At 47.5% G+C, this 22,179-nt stretch overlaps 1 protein-coding gene across 2 annotated transcripts in view; it reads right to left on the bottom strand.

The window, feature by feature from the left end:
* Positions 1–22,179, bottom strand: part of DHX15 (DEAH-box helicase 15) — a 346,647-nt gene that overhangs the window by 250,674 nt on the left and 73,794 nt on the right. For both annotated transcript variants that reach the window (XM_069631877.1, XM_069631876.1), the window contains exon 3: positions 2,084–2,277. In XM_069631877.1, the coding sequence (XP_069487978.1) occupies positions 2,084–2,277 (194 nt within the window). The remainder of the gene's footprint in view (positions 1–2,083; positions 2,278–22,179) is intronic.

Raw genomic sequence — 22,179 nt, 5'->3', positions numbered from 1 at the left:
CTATTCTGACACTGCCTGTTGGTCACTAGTCCTAGTGACCCCCCCCCTTCTGCCACTGAGAACACTCATGCTCCAAGAATAAGGAAAAGACGTTCAAGGGATTGAGACTTCTGCCTAGAAAAGAAAACAAGTGTTTTAAAGTTACTTACTTGTAAAGAGTTGGTTGGTAACTAACTCCGAGTTAACAGTTAAAAAAGTTCTTAATGATCTTGAATGTGTGATGCACTATTCTTAAAAGTATAGTTAACATCTTTTCTTCCTTAGCCACTGTTTTGCCAGTCTAATAGAAAGTAGATGTGAAGGTATTTTACCCTCCTCTGATTAGGTTGTGCCTCTTCCCAAAAGTAAAGTGTTGGTTTCAGCAGATTATCCCTGCAGGGTAATTGTATGCGTGTCCCCCAGCTGGATCTTGCTTCCCCCGACGTGCTGCTAGCCTGTCCAGAATAAATTTGCATTAGGTTGTTGACTATCTAGAATAACTGAGACATTCAGTCGTGTGACATTGGGCTTTACTTTCTCCTTCATTGTGAGGTTAAACAACGTATGTGGGTATTACTTACCTTGTGTTAGCTCTGTGCCATCCAAATATAAGTTACAAGAGTTACTGCACATCTCCATCTGTGTTTCACTGATCTCAAAAGCACCTGTAATTGTATATTACATCCTTCGGTTTTACTCACCTGGTAAAACTGTCATCACAAAAGTAGTTCTAGGTTTTTACTGCACCAATAAGTGTTCCACTTTTCACCAAAAGTATATTGTCCAGTTGACTGGTTAAGTGATTTGTACTGAGAATCATTATACAACTGGAAGGGTCCAATGCCATTTCATTACTGAATGTAATTGTAAAAAGTAACCATTGGTTTTTACTCCCAAAAATAGGCTTGACCTATACGGAATGCGTATGAAACGGTTTCGACTTCCCTAGAACTACGGTTAGGTATTTCAAATAAGGTCTATGCTTGGGGTGTGTGTACTTTCAAGTATAGTGTTGTGTTTTTATATTGCGATTTCATATAATGTGTTAGTACTTACTTACCCCCTAGATTTATCTGGGCCTACCTACATTGAAATACATCCTTTATTTTTACAATACAAAGTGTTTCAGAGTTTCTTTGGATCATTTGTATTACAATTTCACTTGTACTGATTCTACTGCCCTCTCTCCCTTCTAAGATAAGCCTGGCTGCTTGGTCTACACTACCATGAACTCAGGTGGTACAGCCTTATACTAAGGGTGGAGTCTTGCACTGCCTCAATTGAATGGTTTTACGTTGGACAGCCTTCTACTAAGGGTGGAGTCTTGCACTGCCTCAGTTGAATGGTTTTACGTTGGACTTCAGAAAAACTATCCCAACAGGAAGCAAGACAAAAGCTTATTTACAGGTTTAAAAACAAAGGTTTTGGCAATTGCACATTTGTTAGGTTTGCACTGTAATTTGAATTGTAAAAATTATATACACTAGCCCCATCACAGTCAGACTTCAAAGGAAGGCAAAGGGTTCCTTTTGTTGGAGTGCCCGTTCAATTTGTCATTAGGATCAAGATACAAGTCCTTGTGGTATCTCAACCATACTAAACCATTTCAGGAATGAAGCATAATCCATCAAGGTCACAAATGGTACTAAACCATCTGGTCAATCTCCTGCCAAAGACACCATCAAATCTCTATGCAGATTATGAAATGCCAAACATGTGCATAAAGCTGGCAGACATTTCCAGGTAAACCAAAGAAAACGAACTTTAAAAGGATTGTTGGGACAATGAATGTCATATGTAGTGAACGGAGGATAACACATCAACGCGCTGGTCTTGGAAGCTAGACCACGCAGAGCAAAAAGGGTTTGAAACCCAAATCCGTGCTTAGAAATATGTCTGCATCGACAAAAATGCTTAAGTTCTTAACTTGGTGGCCACAGAAAACATTTTGAAAGCATTGTGTGGATTAAAATTATCAAATGGAAACCAAGATTGGAATAGTATAAACATTTATGAACGCATGTGTGTGGCAAACCATATGAACAAAAAAAATAAACACTGTTGCTTGTACATGTAACGTTTCCCAAAAAAGTGAAATACATACTTAAGAATGGTTTTTGCACTGCTGCAGTCTTCAAATCGAATGGAATAACCAACTTCTTGTCCCAACATTACATCCATTTCATCAGCAACTCTTTGCGCCACACTCATTGCTGCCACTCTTCTAGGCTGTGTGCAGGCAACGCCTCTCTTTGGGCCAGGTAAGGATCGCATGTACTCTACACACCACTGTGGGATCTAAGCAGGGGAAGGCATATCAAATTTAGTTGGGGCCATACATTAAAAAGGTAACAATTTAGACAAACATACTAGATATGAAGTGAACAGACTAATGGGAGCATCATGACAAGCCATGACTTATTATTGCTACCAATATTTTGCGCTAGAAAAATACAGTAATAAAAAAGTGCCACATTTGTTACCAGGCATTGGCAATGCCAACAGTTCGGGCTTTTGTATAGACATGGGAACAAGACTTACCAGGCACAACTGTAGTGGTATTAACTGGCCATTGAGGAAGCAGGAGCAAAATGGCATACCTGGGCACCTAATAGCAGTGCCTGGCAAATGCCCAATACTTCACAAGCCAAAACTGTTGGCTTTGCCAAGGCTTGTTTTTTTTTGCAGGACTTCAGTGAAGGACATGCAGCGTGCAACCGAGTGACTGAAGGCAGACTTGGTAAAACATTACACCAGTAGCAGGTTTGCAACTCCAATTCAGTCATCTCTCAGAAGACCGTTTTAGTTTGATGTTGAGGCTCGAGTAAAGCAAGCTCAAAGAGCTCTCATGAGGAGGTATTTCCGGGAGATGCAGGAACTAGGTGGAATGGTCATAGGGAATAGCATGGCCATGGGAAGTCAATGGGTGGGCACATAACCAAACACCTTCAGGCTGTGTCCCCCACACCTCCTACGACATTCCTCTCCATCTGTACTCTAAAGCAATAGTTTAGTCTTAAGGGTGTCCCAAGTGAATGCCCAAGCTAAAAGTGGTCTAGACACGGCACAGTATATACCAGGATGCAAAATGTGCACTAGCCATTAACTAGTGAGAATTACCTTTTGGTGAGAAAGAAATAGTGTGCTGTCTGTATAGAAACGAGATGGCAAGTGAATTTAGTAACTTACAACTTGACATTTTTACCCAGCGTATATACGAAATCCGATGATCGAAATGCTCTAATTCCAGATCTAAAAAGCAATTCCAAGTCAGGAACAGCAGCCTTGCTGCACTGAAATCACTGCATCGGGTGTAACATTAACAAAGATCCACTACAGCCACATTGACCAGGACTCCTCATATTCCCTGCTTGCCGTAGTCTGTTGCCTAGAGCACCATCTATGCAGGGCATTACATTTTTCTTAAAATTGTGCTTTTAAACTACAGTTCTGTTGACGGAGTCCAAGACTTATACAGGTGAACTTCCTAACCCCTTCTAAGGTACTTAACTGTGGACTCAAGCAGGACCGCTGAAGCTAACATGCCTGCACAGTAATTATACATCAAGTTATTATATTATATCTGTTTTAAACAGTTGCTCTCCTGCTTGCCACAGATTAGCATGCATTGCTTTGAACAGATTACTGTATTAAGTGGAAACAAAAGCTCTAAATTACAACTACTCTGTACACCATTCTCCTTGTGTAATTTATTTCATAAGAGACAGACAAAAATAGGGGAAAGCATGAGGGTGGGAGGGCCAGGGCGAGTGCCCCCAGTAACGACATGATCCAACCTACCCAGGCATCGTTCAAATCACAAACCTATTCTACTAACATCATGCGTTTATGGTGGTCCTTCTACAAGGTCCACGATTCTTAATCCCTGTGTGTTTACATCTCTAACAGGGCAGCCATCTTTTAGTGACAAATATATTGTACTACATAATGCATCACGAATGTTCCAACATAGTTTGTCCTTGAGCCAAGTAAGCTATATGACATTGTTGACAATGAATCATGATTCATCAATGTCAGAAAATTCATAAAAAGTTACGCAATATAAAAACACAATATAAAAAATAAAGTTACTCACCTTAGTGACTACCTTAACTCCTAGTCGATTGTACCCTTTCCTACATACATTTGGGACATTGCGTCCATCGACACAGGACCACAGCACTTTTGAAGCATCAAAAATAACTTGTCCTTTATTTTTATACAGGGCCCCTGCATGTGACCGTAGCGCTGCCTTCCTGAGCTCTTCCCGCCTGCCTGAGCTGTGTCCCGCGCATTACCCTTCAGTCCTTTTCTTTCGCCAAAGTCGAAGGACCATTAGAAAAATAGAGGATACTTATTAGAGGGGACTGCGGGCGGAATGAGGAAAGGGGACAATGAACTAGGAGTAAGGTAGTCACTACGGTGAGTAACTTTGTTATGCTCTTATGTCCCGTTCCCTTTTCCTCCATACTTTAGTGAGCTTCCCCAAGCACTGACCAAAGAAACAGGAGGCTGGAAATTTCCTTTAATGGAACAGGTTCTTAAGAACTGCTGGCCGAACTGGGCATCAGCCCGGGAGCTCAGGTCAAGACAATAGTGTCTGCAAAAAGCTGAGGGAAGCCCAAATAGCAACCTTGGCTATGGACTCCCAAGGGACATATTTCTGGAAGCCAACAGCGGACGCTTTGCCACGGACCAAATGTGCATGAACACCCTTTGGGAAGGCCTTGAATTGTGAAAGCCTCATATGCATGAAGAGATCAAGCGCGAGATTGACGCTATTGAAGCTGGTTTCCCTTTTGAGTCACCAAAAGGGACAGAGTTGTGAAGAACTAAGTTTGCTTGTTCTGTCGAGGTAAACCTTCAGTGCTCAGTTGTGTAGAACCCTCTCTGCATCAGAGACTGGATTTGGAAAGAAAATCGATAAGGATATGGATTGATTTATGTGGAACTCCTAGACAATTTTTGGATGGAAAGAAGGATGATTGCGAAGCACAACCTTAGCCTTGTGGAAAATTAGGAACGGATGTTGGCCAGAGCTTGAAGCTTGCTTATTCTTCTCGCAGATGTTACTGCAATTAAGAGGGCTACCTACAAGGAGAGAAATTTTAGGTCCGTAGTTCCATTCGTTCAAATGGCTTGTGACACTACCCTGTAAGGACCATGTTTCGATCCCATTTTGGGTGAGGAGGCCTGACCGGCAGAAAGCCAGGCAATTGCCTGTTGATTACTGGGTTTGTCCTGAGGTCAAGAGCAATTATCTGTAGAAAGATAAGCTGCAATGGCTGACAAATCTGTTCTTCACAATTAGATGTAGATGCCGGAGTCGGCAAGGTCCGGTATAAAAGACGAGAGACAGTCAACAGAAAGCCATTTACTTTTGCACTGTGCTCTTGTAGAAGGCTTATGCAACTCCTGCATTATGAGCGCTTGGATTGAACAGCCATCACCTCTTGAAGTGATGCGAGTTACAGGTTTTAGTGAGACCACCGTCAGCAGAGGGAGGGGCTTTGTAATTAATTTTAGCCCTCCGACGGGGAACCTCGGCAGAGCAGGTACTAGCACACCACTGGTGCTTTTTAGCCCCTTTAGTTTCTGCAGAAAAAATAGCCCTAAATGAGGGACTTGCCCTCCTCCTTTGCCCTCTCAGCAGGACCCAGTACAACCACAAGATTGTTTGTGGCAAAGCTTAGGGTCACATCCGGAAGCCAGAGCCCCTACTACGATCCTGTTGGTTTTGAGCCCCGGTGTGGGGATCCTCAGGATTAGTCCCAGTACCTTTAGTTACTTTAAAGGAAACTAGAGACTAGGCTCGGTACATTTAGACTCAGACTGGGAAACCTTGGGAATAACCCCGGTTGAAGCAGCCCCAGACATTGCATTGGACTGCCCAATTCCAAATCTGTAGATGCATGTAGATCCACCAGAGGGGGCACCTTGGTAGCCCCGTTTGTTGATGTAGAAAAAGCTACAGAATTGTCAGTGCGAATTTGCACCACACTGTTGATAGAAGACTGGAAAGCTTTCAATGCCAGATAACCTGCTAGGAGTTCTAGGTAGTTGATATGAGACAACTTGTCCTGGTGGGTCCACAGATCAGATTGTACACCTCTAGGTGACCCAACATTGCTCCCCAACCTACGAGGGAGGAGTGTGTCGTAACTGTAATCTGTGGGAAGCGCTCCTGGAAGGAGGTACCCACTGAAAGGTTGCTGGAGGTTGACCACCTTTGAAGATCCGCCGTTATGAAGGATGGAATCGGAATCCTTTTGGAGTCAGAGTCCAAAGCTTGGGACCAGCAGATCTGTAGCACGAACTATGTGCACCTCATCTTCAGTCCTGTAAGAGGTAAGGCTAGGACACATGAAGTCAGGAGACACTGGAACCATCGCGCTGACCTGATAAATCTGCAATTCTGTCCCCCGCTAGGAAGACTCTGGCACTGACCCCAAATGTAGGCCCCCTCTGTACCAGCCGTTGAGAAAGTTGTGTAGACGAGCTTGTCAAAATTGGCTGCTTCAGACGGTGGGTTGAAATGCCATTTTGTCGCTGCTAAAAGTGATCTGCGTCACAGGTTTTAGTGATGCCATGTCTCTACCGGGTTGTAGGGGCTTTTGGATCGGTATTAGCCCTCTAACAGGGAACCTCAGCAGAGCCGGTACTAGCAGACCTGGAGCACTTTTCAGCCCTTTTGGTTGCTGCGGAAGAATTAGCCCTCAGTGTGGGAACCTTCGCAGGGCCTGTGTTTGAAGACTTGGGGCCTTTGCCCTCTTTGCCACCTCAGCAGGACCAGTAAAACACCAAGATTGTTTGTGTTAAAGCTAAGGGTCATTCCCTGTAGCCAGCCCTCCTAAAAAAGGAGCTACTCAATACTGCATGTCTGAAAAAGCCCCCAATTGGGGATCCTTTGGGTTTTACCCTGGTTGTTTTAGTCACTTGACAGGAAACCTCGAGACTAGGCTCGGTATGAGAAACTCTGGGAATCGACCCAGATGAAGCAGCCCCAGAATCATTGGGCTTCCAGTCATAGCCACCAGATGGGGAACCTCAGAGGAAAATCCTGTATTTGTGTTCCTATTTGATCTTCTGTGATGTCTGCCACGCCTCCAGGAGGAGACTATGGAACAAGTTACTTACCTGTAACTGTGGTCCTCCAGCATGGGTCTGGCATGGATTCACATGCTCATGAATATTCCCCGTCGTCAGGCTGGGAATCCTCGGTAAAGAAAAATCAGTATCAGTTTCGTTTCTGATCTGTCTTTCGTAGTAGTAACCAATCACTGATCTCTGCGTCATACTGACCACAGCCAATGACTGCCATCTCCCTAAGCCCCGCCTCTGGCAGCCATCTTCAGATTTGGTAGCACGTGAAGTGGCAGTATGACCAAGTGAAGAGCCACAGAGGGGTAGGCGGGAGGGTTCGCATGTGGATCCATGCCAGACCCATGCTGGAGAACAGTTACAGGTAAGTAACTTGTTCCTTCTCCAGCATGGGGTCTGGCATGGATTCACATGCTCATGAATATAGGAATACATAGCAGTACACACATGCACAACCACGGGGGGTGGCAAAAGGCTCAACATTAAGCAATACAAAAAAACTCAACATTAAGCATCTCTTACCTCCTCACCAGGCTCACCTTAAGCCAACAGGTTGCGCAGCACTGCTTGGCCGACCCTGGACTCCTCCCTGGAATCCCGATCGACGCAGTAGAATCTCGTGAAGGTGTGCGTCGACCTCCACGTAGCAGCCCTGCAGATGTACAGCAGGGGCACACCAGATAGGAACGCCATAGTAGCAGCGATCGCTCTGGTCGAATGGGCTCTAGGACGGTTTTGCAGCGGTCGGTTAGCCAACCGGTGGCAGTGCAAGATGCAGCCGGAGAGCCATCTGGAAATAGAAGATTCCGAGAGAGCCTTCCCTTGATTCACAGGTCCAAAGTTCACGAATAGCTGTGATGTCCTCCGAAAACTCTTCGTGCGGTCCACGTAGAACTTCAGCGCTCTAGCCACATCCAGCGAGTGCAAAGTCCTCTCGGCCGGCGACGAAGGAGACGGGAAGAAAACAGGTAACACCAGGGGCTCGTTAAGATGGAAGTCCGACGGCACCTTGGGCATAAAGGAGGCGTGCGTCCTAAGCACCACCCTCGAGGCATGGAAAGTCAAGTACGGTGCTTTGCAGGATAGGGCCTGGATCTCTCCCACTCGTCGTGCAGAGGTAATGGCACCAGGAATGCAGTCTTCCACGACACAAACTTCATCGGTGCAGAGTGCATCGGTTCGAATGGGGGCCCGATGAGCCTGGTCAGCACCACGTTAAGGTCCCACGCCGGGGCCTTCACCGGCGGGAACGACCGGAACAGTCATTTCATAAACTCTTTTACCAGTCGATGGGACCACAGGGACGTCCGTCCTATGGTTCTGGTATATCTGGAGATCGCCGCCAGATGAATCTTAATGGAGGCATGGGCTGGCCCAGCCTTTGCCAACGATAGCAGGTACGGCAGCACTTGAGGGGCCGGAATCCATAGGGGGTTGATCTTCTGTGCCCGGCACCAGATAGAGAACCTCTTCCACTTGTGACCGTAGCATTTGAGAGTCGAGGACGCCCTGGCCTTTGCAAGAACCTCTCTGCAGTCGGCCGGTATATCGTACCCTCCAAACTCTAGCGCTGCAGGAGCCAAGCCTGCAGGTTCAGTGACGCCGGGTCGTGGTGGAAGATGGCGCCTCCTTCTCTGGAGAGAAGATCCGCGTCCGCCAACAGCTTGATGTGAGGGGACGTTGACAAGTCCAGAAGGTCCGGGAACCAGATCTGCCTCGGCCACGCCGGTGCGACGAGGATCATCCTGCACCGGGACCTCTTGAGCTGGTTGATGAGTCGAAGCAGCAACGGCAACGGAGGGAACGCATACAGGTATAGGCCGTCCCAGGGGAGCGAGAACGCATCGCCCATGCTTCTCGGCTGGGGAAACCTGCTGGCGAACCTCTGGCACTTCGAGTTTGTCGCTGTTGCGAACAGGTCGATTTGGGGGTTTGCCCCATCGTCGGAAGAGTTGATCCACCTGATCCTGGCGCAGTTCCCACTCGTGACACGCGCGCAGCTCCCTGCTGAGCGAGTCGGCGATGGTGTTTCTTTCTCATGCCAGGTGGAAGGGAACCAGGAACATCCCCTGGGCGACTGCCCAGTGCCACAGATCCTGTGCCTCCTTGGATAGGGCTGGGGATCTGGTGCCTCCCTGCTTCCGTATGTAAAACATTGTCGTGGTGTTGTCCGTGAAGATCCGCACCACCTTGCCCTTGAGCGACGGGAGGAACGATTTTGAGAGCCCAGAACACGGCTCGGAGTTCCAGGATGTTGATGTGCAGGAGCCTCTCCTCCGGGAGCCAGAGGCCTCTTGCGTAGAGATCTCCGGTGTGGGCGCCCCAACCTTCCAGGGAGGCGTCCGTCACAGTCTTCTGGTACACCGGCGTCTGAAAGTCCTTGCCCGCCGTGAGGTGCGCTCGAACGCCCCACCACTGAATCGCCCGCCGGAACACCTCGTTGAGGGGGACCCTGTCTTCAAAGGTGACCGTCGCCTGCATCCAACGTGCGTCGACAAATTCTTGAAGAGGGCGCATCCGTAGTCTGCAGAGGCGTACCAGGTAGATGCAAGAGGACATCATCCCCAGGAGGGACTTGATGGACCTCACCCTGGCCACGTCCGTGGCTAGCAGGCGCTGCACTTTGCCCAGAATGGTCTTCGTCCGTTCTTCTGACGGTGCCGCCAGGCGCCTCACTGTATCGAGCTTCGCTTCCAGAAACAGGGCCACCTGCGACAGCACCAGGTAGGACTTTGGGTAATTTAATGGCGAATCCCAGGTCTGTGAGTAGCTGGACGGTCCTCGCAGTGTGTTCGACGGCGAGTTCCCTCGTCCTTGAGCGGATGAGCCAGTCGTCCAGGTAGGGGTAGACGTGAATCCCCTGCAGGCGCAGCCGCGCCGCCACAGGTGCTAGGCACTTGGTAAAGACCCTGGGCGCCGACTTCAATCCGAACGGCAGGGCTCTGAATTGGTAGTGGCGTTCCTGGACGACGAACCTGAGGAACTTCAGTGACTTTTGAGGATGGGAACGTGGAAGTATGCATCCTCCAGGTCCAACGACGATAGAAAGTCGCCTTCCTACAGCTGTCCCAGCACTTGCTGGAGGGTGACCATCCTGAACTTTTGTGACCTGATGTATTTGTTCAAATGACGAAGGTCCAGGATGGGGCGCCAGCCGCCCGTCTTCTTCCTGACGAGGAAGTACCTTGAGTACACCCCAGAGCCTCTTCGGGACGAACTCGATGGCGCCTTTCCTGAGCATCACCCGTACTTCCAACAGCAGTTGCGGGACGTGATTTTCCTTCCTGGCCACAGGTGGAACGTGAGGGCACTTCAGGAATTCGATAGAGTGTCCTCTTGCCAGGGTATCCAGCACCCAACGGTCGGTGGAGATGGACTCCCCCCCCCCCCCCCTGGATTGTTGAATGTCCCCCTCTCTCGCTCTCTTCTTAGCTTCTTCGTAGAGCCCCCAGGTCAACGTGCTCACCTTAGATAGGTGAATGCTGGACTCTCCATCTGCGTCTAGTGCAGGGTGCCGTTGCCAGTTCCTTCACTGGTGAAACATAGGCCTCTTGACATCAGAGGATCGCTACCGTCGTTAATTGCACGAGCGGTGAGTTTCTGGACACCTTTTTAGTCCTTAGGTGCGCGGGCACATTAATATAGAACAGGACTCTGTATAATGCTTTTTCCTATTTGTCTTGCAGGGCTCTCGAGATAGGAGATGGTGTAAATAGAGCCGAAGTTGGAGCCAGAGCCTTGGAATGAAGCGCTTGGAAATGCGTAAGTAAATGCAAGCGCTCTAACTGTCTCTTTTCCCTTGCAGCTGTGAGTTCGTGCTGAAGAGATGCTGGAAAACGCCGGAGTATTTGCAGGCGTTCTACAGTGGCGAGCACGATGGACGTGAGTAAATACCTGTCTAATGTCTCTTCGTTTGTCTTTCAGATGCTGGGTTGCAGCGTTGAAGAAATCCGGAATTGGCGGAGTGCCGGTAAGTAATAACAATGCTTTTGTCTTCACAGGCGGAGGTGCAGCATGAAGAAATGTTCGCTGCCGATGGATCAGGTGAGGAAAGCGCTGCGTGTAAAGGTTGCAGTGCTAACCTGTTGTTTCTTGTCTTTGCAGGTGCTGCTGAATACTGGATACAGGAGTGGTAAGTATTGTTCTTGCAGGTTCAGGATCGGAAGGAAGAAAGGCTGGAACAGACTCGGTGAGCGTTCTGCTGCAGATGCAGAATAACGCGAAGCACGTTTGTTCAATCGGGTGTGGTTTAAATAGCCTTGGAGTGATGAGGCGTCTTCCTCCACGGCCCCGCCTAGGTAAGAAAAGAGTTCCAGTTCCAGAAGAGTTCCCGTGTTGTATCCAGGGAGTGGAGCTTGCCCCACCCAGGTAAGAAAGTAGTTCCTGTTCACAGAGGATTCCTATGTGGCTGGTAAGTAAGCAGCATGGTCTGCTGCAGGTAAGTCCACCCAAGCATCTCCATACATATTATGAGCCCGGCGCTTCCAGTGCCGGGACCGATGGCTTTGATGAGCCTGGTGCCACCGGCGCCAGGACAAGGTCCAAAAGGTCCCAGTGGAGCCCGGCTGGTGCCTAAGATAACGGTTAGGGGCCTGCTTCCAAGGACGTTGGGCTGTTCCTGACTCCTTGGAAGCAGTGATCATGACAGGTGCGCCCTGCCTGGCGAACGAAGAGCCTGACCTTTTGGCGCTCCTTGAGCCAGCGGACTCGCGGCGCTTGGCCTGGTGTTGGGCCCCCGTCGCCGGGGCGCCCACACAGGACTTAGAAGCCCGCTCGGACCCTTTCTTCTCACCCGTTGAGCCCTTCTCCAACCAGCTGGCGAGACGGGATCGACAGTCCCTCATGGTCCGCTCCGACAAGTTCTTGCAGAACTGGCAGTCCTTCTCTACATGAATCTTGTCCCCATGAAGACAGAGGCATTGCGAATGTTCGTTCTCCTTAAAACACATTCTGCAGCCCGCATCCAGGGCAGCTGCGAAACAGCTTGGGTCCGGGTGACGAACTTGCGTCCTGGGCCATCTCGAAGTAGGCTGCAAATCTTCTGGAATCCTCCAAAAGGTTGATTCGACGAAATCTTCACCCTTGAGGGGCGTAGGAAAATCCTGCAACGGGTACCCGTTAACGGGAGTAGAAACGGTGGAGCTTGAGGCTTGATTAACCGAAAAATGTGAAAATTCACCTGAAAAAGCGCGAAAACGCAGCAAAAGCTCGAGAGCTAAGCACGAGGACTCAACACTTGAACATGCGGTAAAAATCTGAAGATGGCTGCCAGAGGCGGGGCTTAGGGAGATGGCAGTCATTGGCTGTGGTCAGTATGACGCAGAGATCAGTGATTGGTTACTACTACGAAAGAGATCAGAAACGAAACTGATACTGATTTTTCTTTACCGAGGATTCCCAGCCTGACGATGGGGAATATTCATGAGCATGTGAATCCATGCCAGACCCATGCTGGAGAAATATGTCCTCCCACCGGAATCTGAGACCGATGGAAAACATCATTTAGATGGTTTATTGGCAGTGAGAGCTAGCTCCTGAAGGAGGCTGTGACAGAAAAACTGGCCACCTTGTATTTGCTGCTTGCGGCGAGACCCACCAGCGGGAGTGTCTGCCGGCGGTCCTGGAACCCTCTGAAACCAGAAAAGGACCTTGTTGAGAACCCCAACCTCTGAATATATGCTTTTTTTTAGCAGGGGTTTTGGAAAGGACCATCAATGGCTTAGCAGTTTGCATGCTTGCCTTAGAGTTTTGGTGAGCGCCTCATCAGTGGAGGAGTGGATTAGTTCCTTACTTTCGAAGGGACGATCAAGTACTTTGTCCTGAACCTCCTTCGAGAACTTCGTAGCATGCAGGTACGCTTGGCGGGAGAGGTCTACTCCAACCATAAGGCTCAGAGCGGAAGTGTGGACATGATGGGCTGCGGCCTCCATGCAGGTCCTAAGCCAGGACTTTGGCATCGGATAAGCTACCCTTAAAATCTTCTAGCCTGTCAGGAGGAATACACTCCTGAAACTTGGCAAGCTCTTTCCACAGCTTGAGATTAGCAGCCGCCAGGACGACATTGGAATTAGCCGGTCGCAGCGGAAGGGCCAAATTGGAAAATACCTTTTCACCCCCAATGGCATCAAGAAGCTTGTCCTCTTTGGAAGGACTTGGGACGCTGCCATGGAGGATGCAGGATGGCTTAGACTGGAGCGTAGCCGATGCCACCACGGTCGATGAGGAGGAATGGACATGCAGTCAAGGATATATCTTCAGGCGCCGGTAACTTGCAGCAAGCATCAATTTTCTTGTTTAGGTGCTGTCCGGAATGAGGTTTTTCACAGACCTTGCAGACTTCGGCCAGCACATCCTTTGGACGGAAAAGGCCGGTGTGCTCCTGTGACGACCGAGTAAAGGTTCCAGAAAGTACACCTTGTGAAGACGGAAGTACGGGTATTGGAATATCTAGCAATGCCATCAAATGCACAACCCGGTCGTGAAAGGCTCCAACAGAGCAGGGTGGAGCGTCGTCAACCTGGTCCGCTTGATCATCCAGTGCCATGGGAACAGAATCCTGATCTGCAGCACGTACCACCTCAGGCCCTGTGGGCAGACCCAACTGCAAAACGGGAGTCTTTCGAACAGGTGATAGTGGAGGCAGAGGAGTTGGGGGCCCCACTGGAAGTGGGGGAGGAGGCGGCACTACTGGGAATTGCCGGAGCAGGCTGCGGTTCAGGTGGCTTAAGATACATTCCCTAGAATAGATACTTAAAGTATGCTTTCATAGTATTCATAGCCTTCAGCTTTCATAGTATCAGAGTGCCTAAGAGCTTGAAACTTGCCAAAAAACGCCTCCTCCGAAGAAGGTCTAGGCACTGGAGTGGGTAAAGGCCGCTCTCAAGGGGTATACCCCAGGATTGCAAAGAGGATGGTTACCAAGACGGCACTCCACAAACTACATCCATGTATACCAAGGGAGTGGAAGTAGGAGGGAACAAGACTGTGGCAGCGGAAACCGAGCATGCCAATCCATTGGAAGGCTGAACGGATTCGTACTAGCCACATTTTTATTTATTTATTTTACATTTATAAAGCGCTCACACAGCCCGCAGGCATCGAGGCGCTGTCACAGGAATGGTTTGTTTTTCTTAGTTGCATAATTTTTTTTTTGTCTAAGTTCTAATAACGCGCTTAAACACCCAGAGGTTTCTAAGCGCGGACCCGGGGATCGAACCTGTTGCTGCTTCGTGTCGTCTTGCTTCCAAGACGTGCACGCTGCCGCCGAGCTATCCTCCCGGGACAAAAACAGGCCCCTTGGTACCAGCCGTTGAGAACGTTGGTGTGAGAGGTAGTCAAAATGGCCGCCGTAAACCGCAGGGGTTGGACTGCCATTTTGTTACTGCCCGAGGTGAACTGCAGCACAGGTGTCAGTGAGGCTGCGTCACCACAGGCGTATTAGGAGACGTATGTTTCATTTTAGCCCCGCAACAGGGAACCTGGGTAGAGCCGGTGCTAGCAGATTTAGGGCACTTTTGCAACCCCTTAAGAGTCTGCTAGAGAATTAGCCCTTATTGAGGGAACCTCAGCAATCAGTACTTGAAGACTTAAGGTGTTTAAGTGCCTTCTTTGCCCCCTCAGCAGGATTGGTTCGGTAACAGGCCTGAGTGTGGGAAGGCTTAGGGTCACCAGAGCCCTCGAAGGGTGCCACTCGATCTTGCCGGTCTTCAATATAGCCCTAAGTCATGGATCCACGTGGGTAACTCTGGTGCGTTTAGTCACCTTAACGGAAAACTCAAGATGAGCCTTGGTACACTTAGTTCCAGATTTGGAAACCTTCGGAATTACCCCAGTGAAAACAGACGCAGAAACATGTGCTTACTTTAGCCCCCAGATGGGCAACCTCGGATGAAGATCACGTCCTTGCAGCCCCCTTACAGGGAACCTCTGGAGCCAAGGTTAGATCGCTTTCGGGACACCTCAGGGGGATCCCTGGTACCAGAGCCACTTGAGCCCCTCTGGGAACTAGAAGACCCCGGGAAGGAGTCTCTTGGCCGGGGTGCCCTAAAAAAGGAAGGAACTTACCGGCCGCTTCCTTTTTTCTTCAATGAGCTACTGTAAATGTGGAGGAGGAACCCGCTGGAACACCACCTCCCACCTGACAAGTCGACGCTGGAGTGCACAGACGGAGAGGGAGTCGCAGTAGAAGCAAGAGTACCACCGATGTTTCGTGCCCAAGCACTCCAGACAGAGAGAGAGTGGGGATCCGCCGCCATGAAACTATGTTCACACGAAGAACAGGACACGAATCCCAGATGCTCTGGCATAGACGGAAGAAAGACGACTGTGGAACCGGAGCAGGAATACGAAGGACAAGGGAACAAAAGAAAATATTCTCTAACATGCAAGAGCGTCAAACCCCGTCCTCGCCGAGAAAAGGACTGAAGGCTGATGCGCGTAGCTACGGTCACGTCCTATGGCCCCACGTAAAATTAAAAAGGACGTTATTTTTGATGCTACTGCCCCGGTCCCGTCCTGATAAGTTTCGAAAGGGATTCGACTGCAAGTGCAAATATACATGTGTTATTACTTGCACTTTCATTTTTTCAGGATCATGTCATGTGCCATAGCGGATGGTTGTATTATTTGCACTCAAACAGTACACGATATGCGAGTACACACAATAACGCAAGCTTTTGGGAATTAAACATAAGGCCATACATACATGTCCAAAAAAAGTGCAAATGCTAGTAACAAAATGTCAAGGTTTACATTCCAATCTTCTAAAGACTGATGCGGAGGAGAGTAAGGTGCAAATAATAAGTCAATCTCCGAAATAAAGAGAAAATAACTACACTAGTGTAAAACCATCATAGCAATCAAAATGTTGCAAAACTTTACTGCATGTTTTCTAAGGTCACCAAAATAGCATTAGCTTAGGATCATATATGATAAAATATCAATACGATATGCACAGCCCACATATACAACAATAAACAAGATTAGCGGTCATAAGGAGAGGACTATTAGGCCAAAGACCACTCATACTGCCACCACCAATGTGAACTAAACCAAATATAGAAATAATTTAAGTAAACTGACAATTCAAGGACCAAACAAGCGACCAACACGGCACTAAAGATTTATCATCATCAATAATAAACCAACTATCTTAGCCATAGATAGGCTTAAGGTGTCACGAGAGACTTGTTCATCACAGCACTTATATGTACATGTTTTAGCACCGGTGTCTGGTAACGATCATAGTTAAAGTTAATACAAGTCGCTTCACTCGTCATTATGTCCTTTGGGGACCTTTGTATCCTATTCAATAATATTTCATGCCTCCAACTGTCTGAGAAGGTTTTCGTAGACTAGTCCCCCACCCACCACCACATGGTTTCTTGTTCACACAGTCAATGCCAAAGTAACTCAAGGAACTAAAGGTTAGCAGTTTTGGTGAGGGAGCAGGCTTGAAAAACTTTGAACATTTTAACCAAATCCATCATGTGAAGTTATTTGCAATCAAAGTTTTTGGGGGAAATGGCTGTTTTTCATTTCATAAAAGCCACTCGGCTGCAAAGCACCATGTGAGAGAAAGATTTGTGCACAGGGATCACCCCAATCACCAAATATTTTTTTAAACTACTATATGGAATAACCACAGTCCCCTTCCAGAAATCAGGTCAACACATCGCAGCCAAGTGGTTTCCCCATTTGGTTGAATTCCATCCAGCGGTTTTTGCCATGTGCTGCGCAGAAATTCACTACTGGAAAATGAACGGTAGTAGGGCAGAAACTGCGTTTTATTTGCTTTCTCATTAACTTTTACATTTAACAAATCTTTTCCAAAATGTCCAGCCTGGGAGGGTCAGGTGGAGTCAAGGTTTGAGACGTGACAACATTTCTGCTGGCAGAATATCAGCCAAATCCATCCTGCAAGTCTAGTTATTAGCAATTCTATTTTCGGGTTTCCTATGCAACTATGTGCACATCTTAACTATAAATAAATACAGCATGAATTACTTACTGTAATCTTATTTCTGATGCTTATATCGGCTTAGACTCACATGCTTTGCATAGGCAACATCTAGTGGTAGGCGCCGAGTATTTCACACGTTTTCGAAGTACGAGAAAGGGGTAATCCACTGGGCGCGTTTGTAATACAATCCCTAGTGAGATGTCTAATGTGCACATCATCCCTCACGCAGCGAGGTCCCTCGTGTTATTTGTTTCTGACATGAGGGAGTGTGAAATGGGAGCGTGGAGACCAGGTAAGTAATGAGCTGTGTAAAACATCTATGATTGAACCAAGAACCTTCAACTCCAAGAGGGAGGGAAGGGTGGGCGCTTGTGAATATTAGTAGATACAAGCATCAGAAATATGATTACGGTAAGTGCAGAACCACAAGCCTCAGAAGGCATAAATCATAGAATCACATGCTTTGCATAATTAATGAGCAGTACTTGAAGGAGGTGGTTTATTTTAAAGGTAGAGCGACAACAGGTGTTTAACACTGCACTGGCCACCTGTGTGTCACCTTTAGAATGTGCATCTAAACAGTAATATTGAAAGTGTGAACTAAAGTAGCAGCTTTGCAAATGGCATCTAAGAGCACATTTTCTATGAACGCTGGAGTTGCCCCTGTGCCCAGAGTTGTGTGCTCTGGGATTGAATGGCAACGTTCTCTTAGCAGAAAATAGCAAAGTTGACAATCCATTTTGAAATAGCCGATTCACAGATCGGGTCACCTTCTCTTGCAACAGATACAAACGGTCTGTTAAGATAGTTTTAGTCTTTTGTATGCAATACATAACAGCCCTTTTTACATACAGGGTTGAAGGCACTTTTCTGCGGCGTTTGTGGGGTGTTGGAAGAACGCAGGAACTTTGATTCCCATGGAAATGTGATTAATTTGGGCAAAGAATTGTGGGTGTGTGCGAAGAACAACATTGTGAATAACAAAGGGATCTTGTAAAGCTAGTGCTTGTAACTCATTAACTCATCTTATTAACTCAAATTAGATGTGATGGCAACAAGAAAAGCAGTCTTATATGATGTTTAAGACTGGCTTTGTACATTGACTCGAAGGCGCCCCCCCCCCCCAACCACACCCCACTATGTGCCTTTTAAGTGCAATATTCAAGTCCCAGCTCCCGAAACTGGAGGGAATCATTTTTTTTACCCCATCCATGAATGCCTTAACCTCAGGCACTTTCCACCATGAAACTTCACTCTGTGGTGTAGGCTGAGAGCAGCCAGGTGTACCTCCTAATGAATTGAAGACTAAGCAGAGTCTAAAAGATATAATTGATAGTGTACCATTCATATGCTGACGATACACAGAACTAGGTCTGTTTAAAACAGGCAGTGGAGCGAAGTGTGCAGAAAAAATGGATGCTCGAAAATAAACTAATGAAACCCCACAAAAACTGATAGTCTCCAGCCCCAAAAAGAAATTGGCCAAATTATTACCTCTGCCCAAGCTCATTTGGAATTGTATCTAATTGTACTCAGTCAGTAAAAAAAAATCTAAGCTGCATCTGGCAGTCCAATCTGTGTTGTAATGCACAAGTTAATGAAATTATGTCCTTTTACTTTCAATTAAAGCTTCTTAAACAGACTCCCCCTTATTTCTGAGAAGGACCGTCCCATTGTGGAAGGTATCCTTACAAACACCAAACTGGATCTAAGACTGCGATCCACTGAGCTCTATGGAACAAGGGCTGTAGTCTCCCCCCCACCCCCACACCTTCTAGAACCACCAATTGGGGAGACAGGTATTTCTGTTGCAGGCCCCCTTGTCTGGAATCCTCTCTGGAAACATTTAGGAAAAATTAACTCCCGAGTCATCTTTATCAAAAGACTGAAAACGCATCGGTTTTGTTAATTTTGGGACACAGTATAGCAGGCTAATCTATATCTATTGCACTCAATATTCATCTGCGCCCAGATGCAGTTCTCCGCCAGGTTCCCTTGGGATATGCACACTATAAATATAAAAATCAAATCATATGTGAAGGCGAATATTGGATTGACTAGAAGCTTTACACCAAAACACAAAACGTTTCCATTTGTTGAAATAACATGCGATTGGCTTACGTGCTTAGAATTTGTGCATATTGCCATTTCTCCCAAGTCCACTCACACTATTCTATTAGTGTACCGCCCCCCAGGAGCAGATGCCACTTTCTGCACTGCTTTTCCCGAATTTTTCTCAGAACTCATAACTACATACCCTAATCTTTGGGTGGCCGGAGATTTCAATCTATCTCCCAATACTTTTAACCCTAATCAGGTAATGACCTTCTCTCTTATGGACGTCGTAGGCCTTCCTCAGCTGATGACGGAGCCCACCCATCAGTTGGGTAATATTCTCTATTTTATCTGCACTCCTAAATCTTCTACATTGATCTCCCCGCCCTGCCCTCTTGTCTGGTCTGATCATTTCCTTATTCAGTTTTCTCTCCCTCACCTTTCTCATATTTCCCTGATTAGCAAACCGGTTTCTTTTAGACGCGACTGGCGCAAGCATCTAAACCTGCGCTTACTACCGCCCTCTTGAAACAGCTCTCATCTGTCAGCTCTTACCCTGACCTCAGTTGAAAATATATTCACCGAAGTGGCCAATGACATGGCTCCTCTCGGACGGTCCAAACTTCGCTCTGAGCCATGGTTCTCTGAATAATTTAAGCTCAAGAAACTGGCTTGTAGACAGGCCGAAAGGAGCTGGAGAATACACCATTTGCCACTGGATAAGCTAATTTTCCATAATCTGCTGTGATTACCATAAAGCCATAACTCTATCAAAGAAGTCATTTTTTGGCTCGAAGGTAGAAGCAGCCATTAACAAACCTAAGGCCCTTTTCGAATTAGTCAGTTCTGTCTGTGCCTGCTAAACAGGCTCGGCGGTGACTCCATTCCAAGCTCTGTGCGACTCACTATCCTCCTTTTTTCCTCAAAAATTGAAACTATTTGTGCCGATATTGCTAAAGTAGCCTCGGCTACAGACGACTGTCCCCATTTCCCCAGGATGCCTGTGCCCACTGCTCAGTGGTCCTTCCCTGTGTTTTCTAATCTTGAGGTACTCAAGGCCATTCAGGGTCTTAAATCCGCCTCTCCGGCTGATGCAATTCCACTTACCCTGATTAAAGAGACTACTAACGAACTACTACCATTGCTGACATTAATGACTTTTCAAACTGCGTATACTGCGCAAGGTGCTCCCCTTTGTGCCTACTGAATACCACGCACCTGTGGTAGCCGCCTTAGTGTTGAGCACCACAGACTACTGCAACTCGCTCTACTTGGGTCAGCCAGGCTACCTTATCAACCGCCTCCAGATGCTGCAAAATGCCACTTTTCGGGCAGTCACTCACTCTCCTTTTGGAGTTCACATCACCCCGCTCCTCAGGCAACTGCACTGGGTGCTCATCAAGAAATGCATCCTTTTTAAATCCATGTGCATTGTGCACTGTGCTTTCTACAAGCAGGGTGCAGAATACATCCAAACAAAATTTCCCTGCTATGTGCCGTCCGTCCTCTGCGCTCCCAGTCTGCTCTTCTGATTCCCATTCCTTGAGTCAAACACTTGTATCGGCGGCCGGGCTTTCTCTATCACTGCCGCAAAGGCCTAGAACAGTCTTCCACTGCCTCTCCGAAGGGTTGATAACCATCTGTCTTTTCGTCATGCCCTTAAGACCTATCTTTACTAGGATCCTCTGAACTACTGCTGTCTCTGTATCACTTAGCGCCAAGATACCCAAGACGTATGCGCGCTTTAGAAATGTATATAACATAACAGAGGTCCATGCACCTCTGGTCTAGTTTTACATGACCACATTCTATGACTTTAGGAGCCAGGCTGCTAAGTTCAGTGTCTGACCGAATGGGTTAAGTGACATTTGTAGGTGTGAAAACCATGTGTGTCGTGCCCACATTGGTGTTACTTGTCCCAGGTGTAGCTTGTGGACTATTACGCTTAGCACAGGTTTTGGCGGGCTTTGAGGGTGGGGTGGTGTTTATGCACATTTCCCTGGAGTGTTTCCCTTGATCTGGGGGAAATCTGGATGCGTAGTCTCAGCGGTGCGCATTCCTGTGTAACAAAGACGTCTTTGTCTGATAACCCCCAGTTTGTGAAGGCGTTGTGTAGCACGTCTGCATTTAGCTGCCCCTCGTGTTCCGAGGGCAACATCGCACTTCTGCTTAGTATGTCTGCCACAGAATTGTGTTCCCCTGGAACATGTGCTATGAGAAATATTTTGTGATTTAGTGCCCACAGCCAAACGTCATGGGCTAGGTCGGACTGCCCCGGAGGATGTGTTCCTCCCCACCCCCACCCCCTTTTATGTAGAACATGGCTGTGGTGCTGTCTGTCGAATAAGGACTATCTTACGTACTAGCTGTGGTTAAAGTTCTTTGAAAACAGCTAGCAATTCCAAAAGGTTGTGTTTTTTGCTTAATACCTATGTTCACATCCAGTGCGCAGAGTGATGGAGATGGATTACTCCCCACCCTGTTAGGCGGAGTCTATAGTAGAGCGGCTTAGTAGGTGGTGTGTTTCAAGGGTTTTCCTTTAAAAGGTTCTCTTTGGACCACCACTGCAGTGATAGAACCAGAGGTTGTAAAAACCACCACTAGATCGTCCCATATGACATTGTTTCACCAGCCAATCTTGCATAGGATGCACGCGCAATCGGGCGTGTGGCACTAGGTAAATGCAAGATGCCATCATTCCTAGAAAGTGCACTGCCTTCGCACTGTTATCCCGACAGCCGGCTATGTATTGAGGGGTTTGAAATAGCATGCTTAATACCCTCACGTTGGAGGGGAAGACTAACTCTCCGTTTATCTGAACTGGTGCCCCAAGAAAGTGTTTTACTCGGCTGGGCACTAGACTATTTTTTCTCATTAATAGAGAATTCCAATTGGAACAAAAGGTTGACCATTTGCTGGGTGTTATGCTGACATATTTGATGTGTGTCGCCGGTTATTAGTCAGTCGTCTAGGTAAGGGTACACTGGAATTGACTGTTTTGGTAAATGTGCTGCCACTACCGCAAGGAGCTTAACACTAGGGGAGCCGACGCTATGCTGAACGGTAGCACCTTAAACTGCTAG

This window comes from Ambystoma mexicanum, chromosome 6q (genome assembly GCF_040938575.1).
Source record: "Ambystoma mexicanum isolate Mex_15411 chromosome 6q, UKY_AmexF1_1, whole genome shotgun sequence".
In the NCBI taxonomy this organism is placed as follows: Eukaryota; Metazoa; Chordata; class Amphibia; order Caudata; family Ambystomatidae; genus Ambystoma; species Ambystoma mexicanum.
Note: the sequence above shows the minus strand (reverse complement) of the source record. Positions and strands in the feature narration are given on the sequence as shown.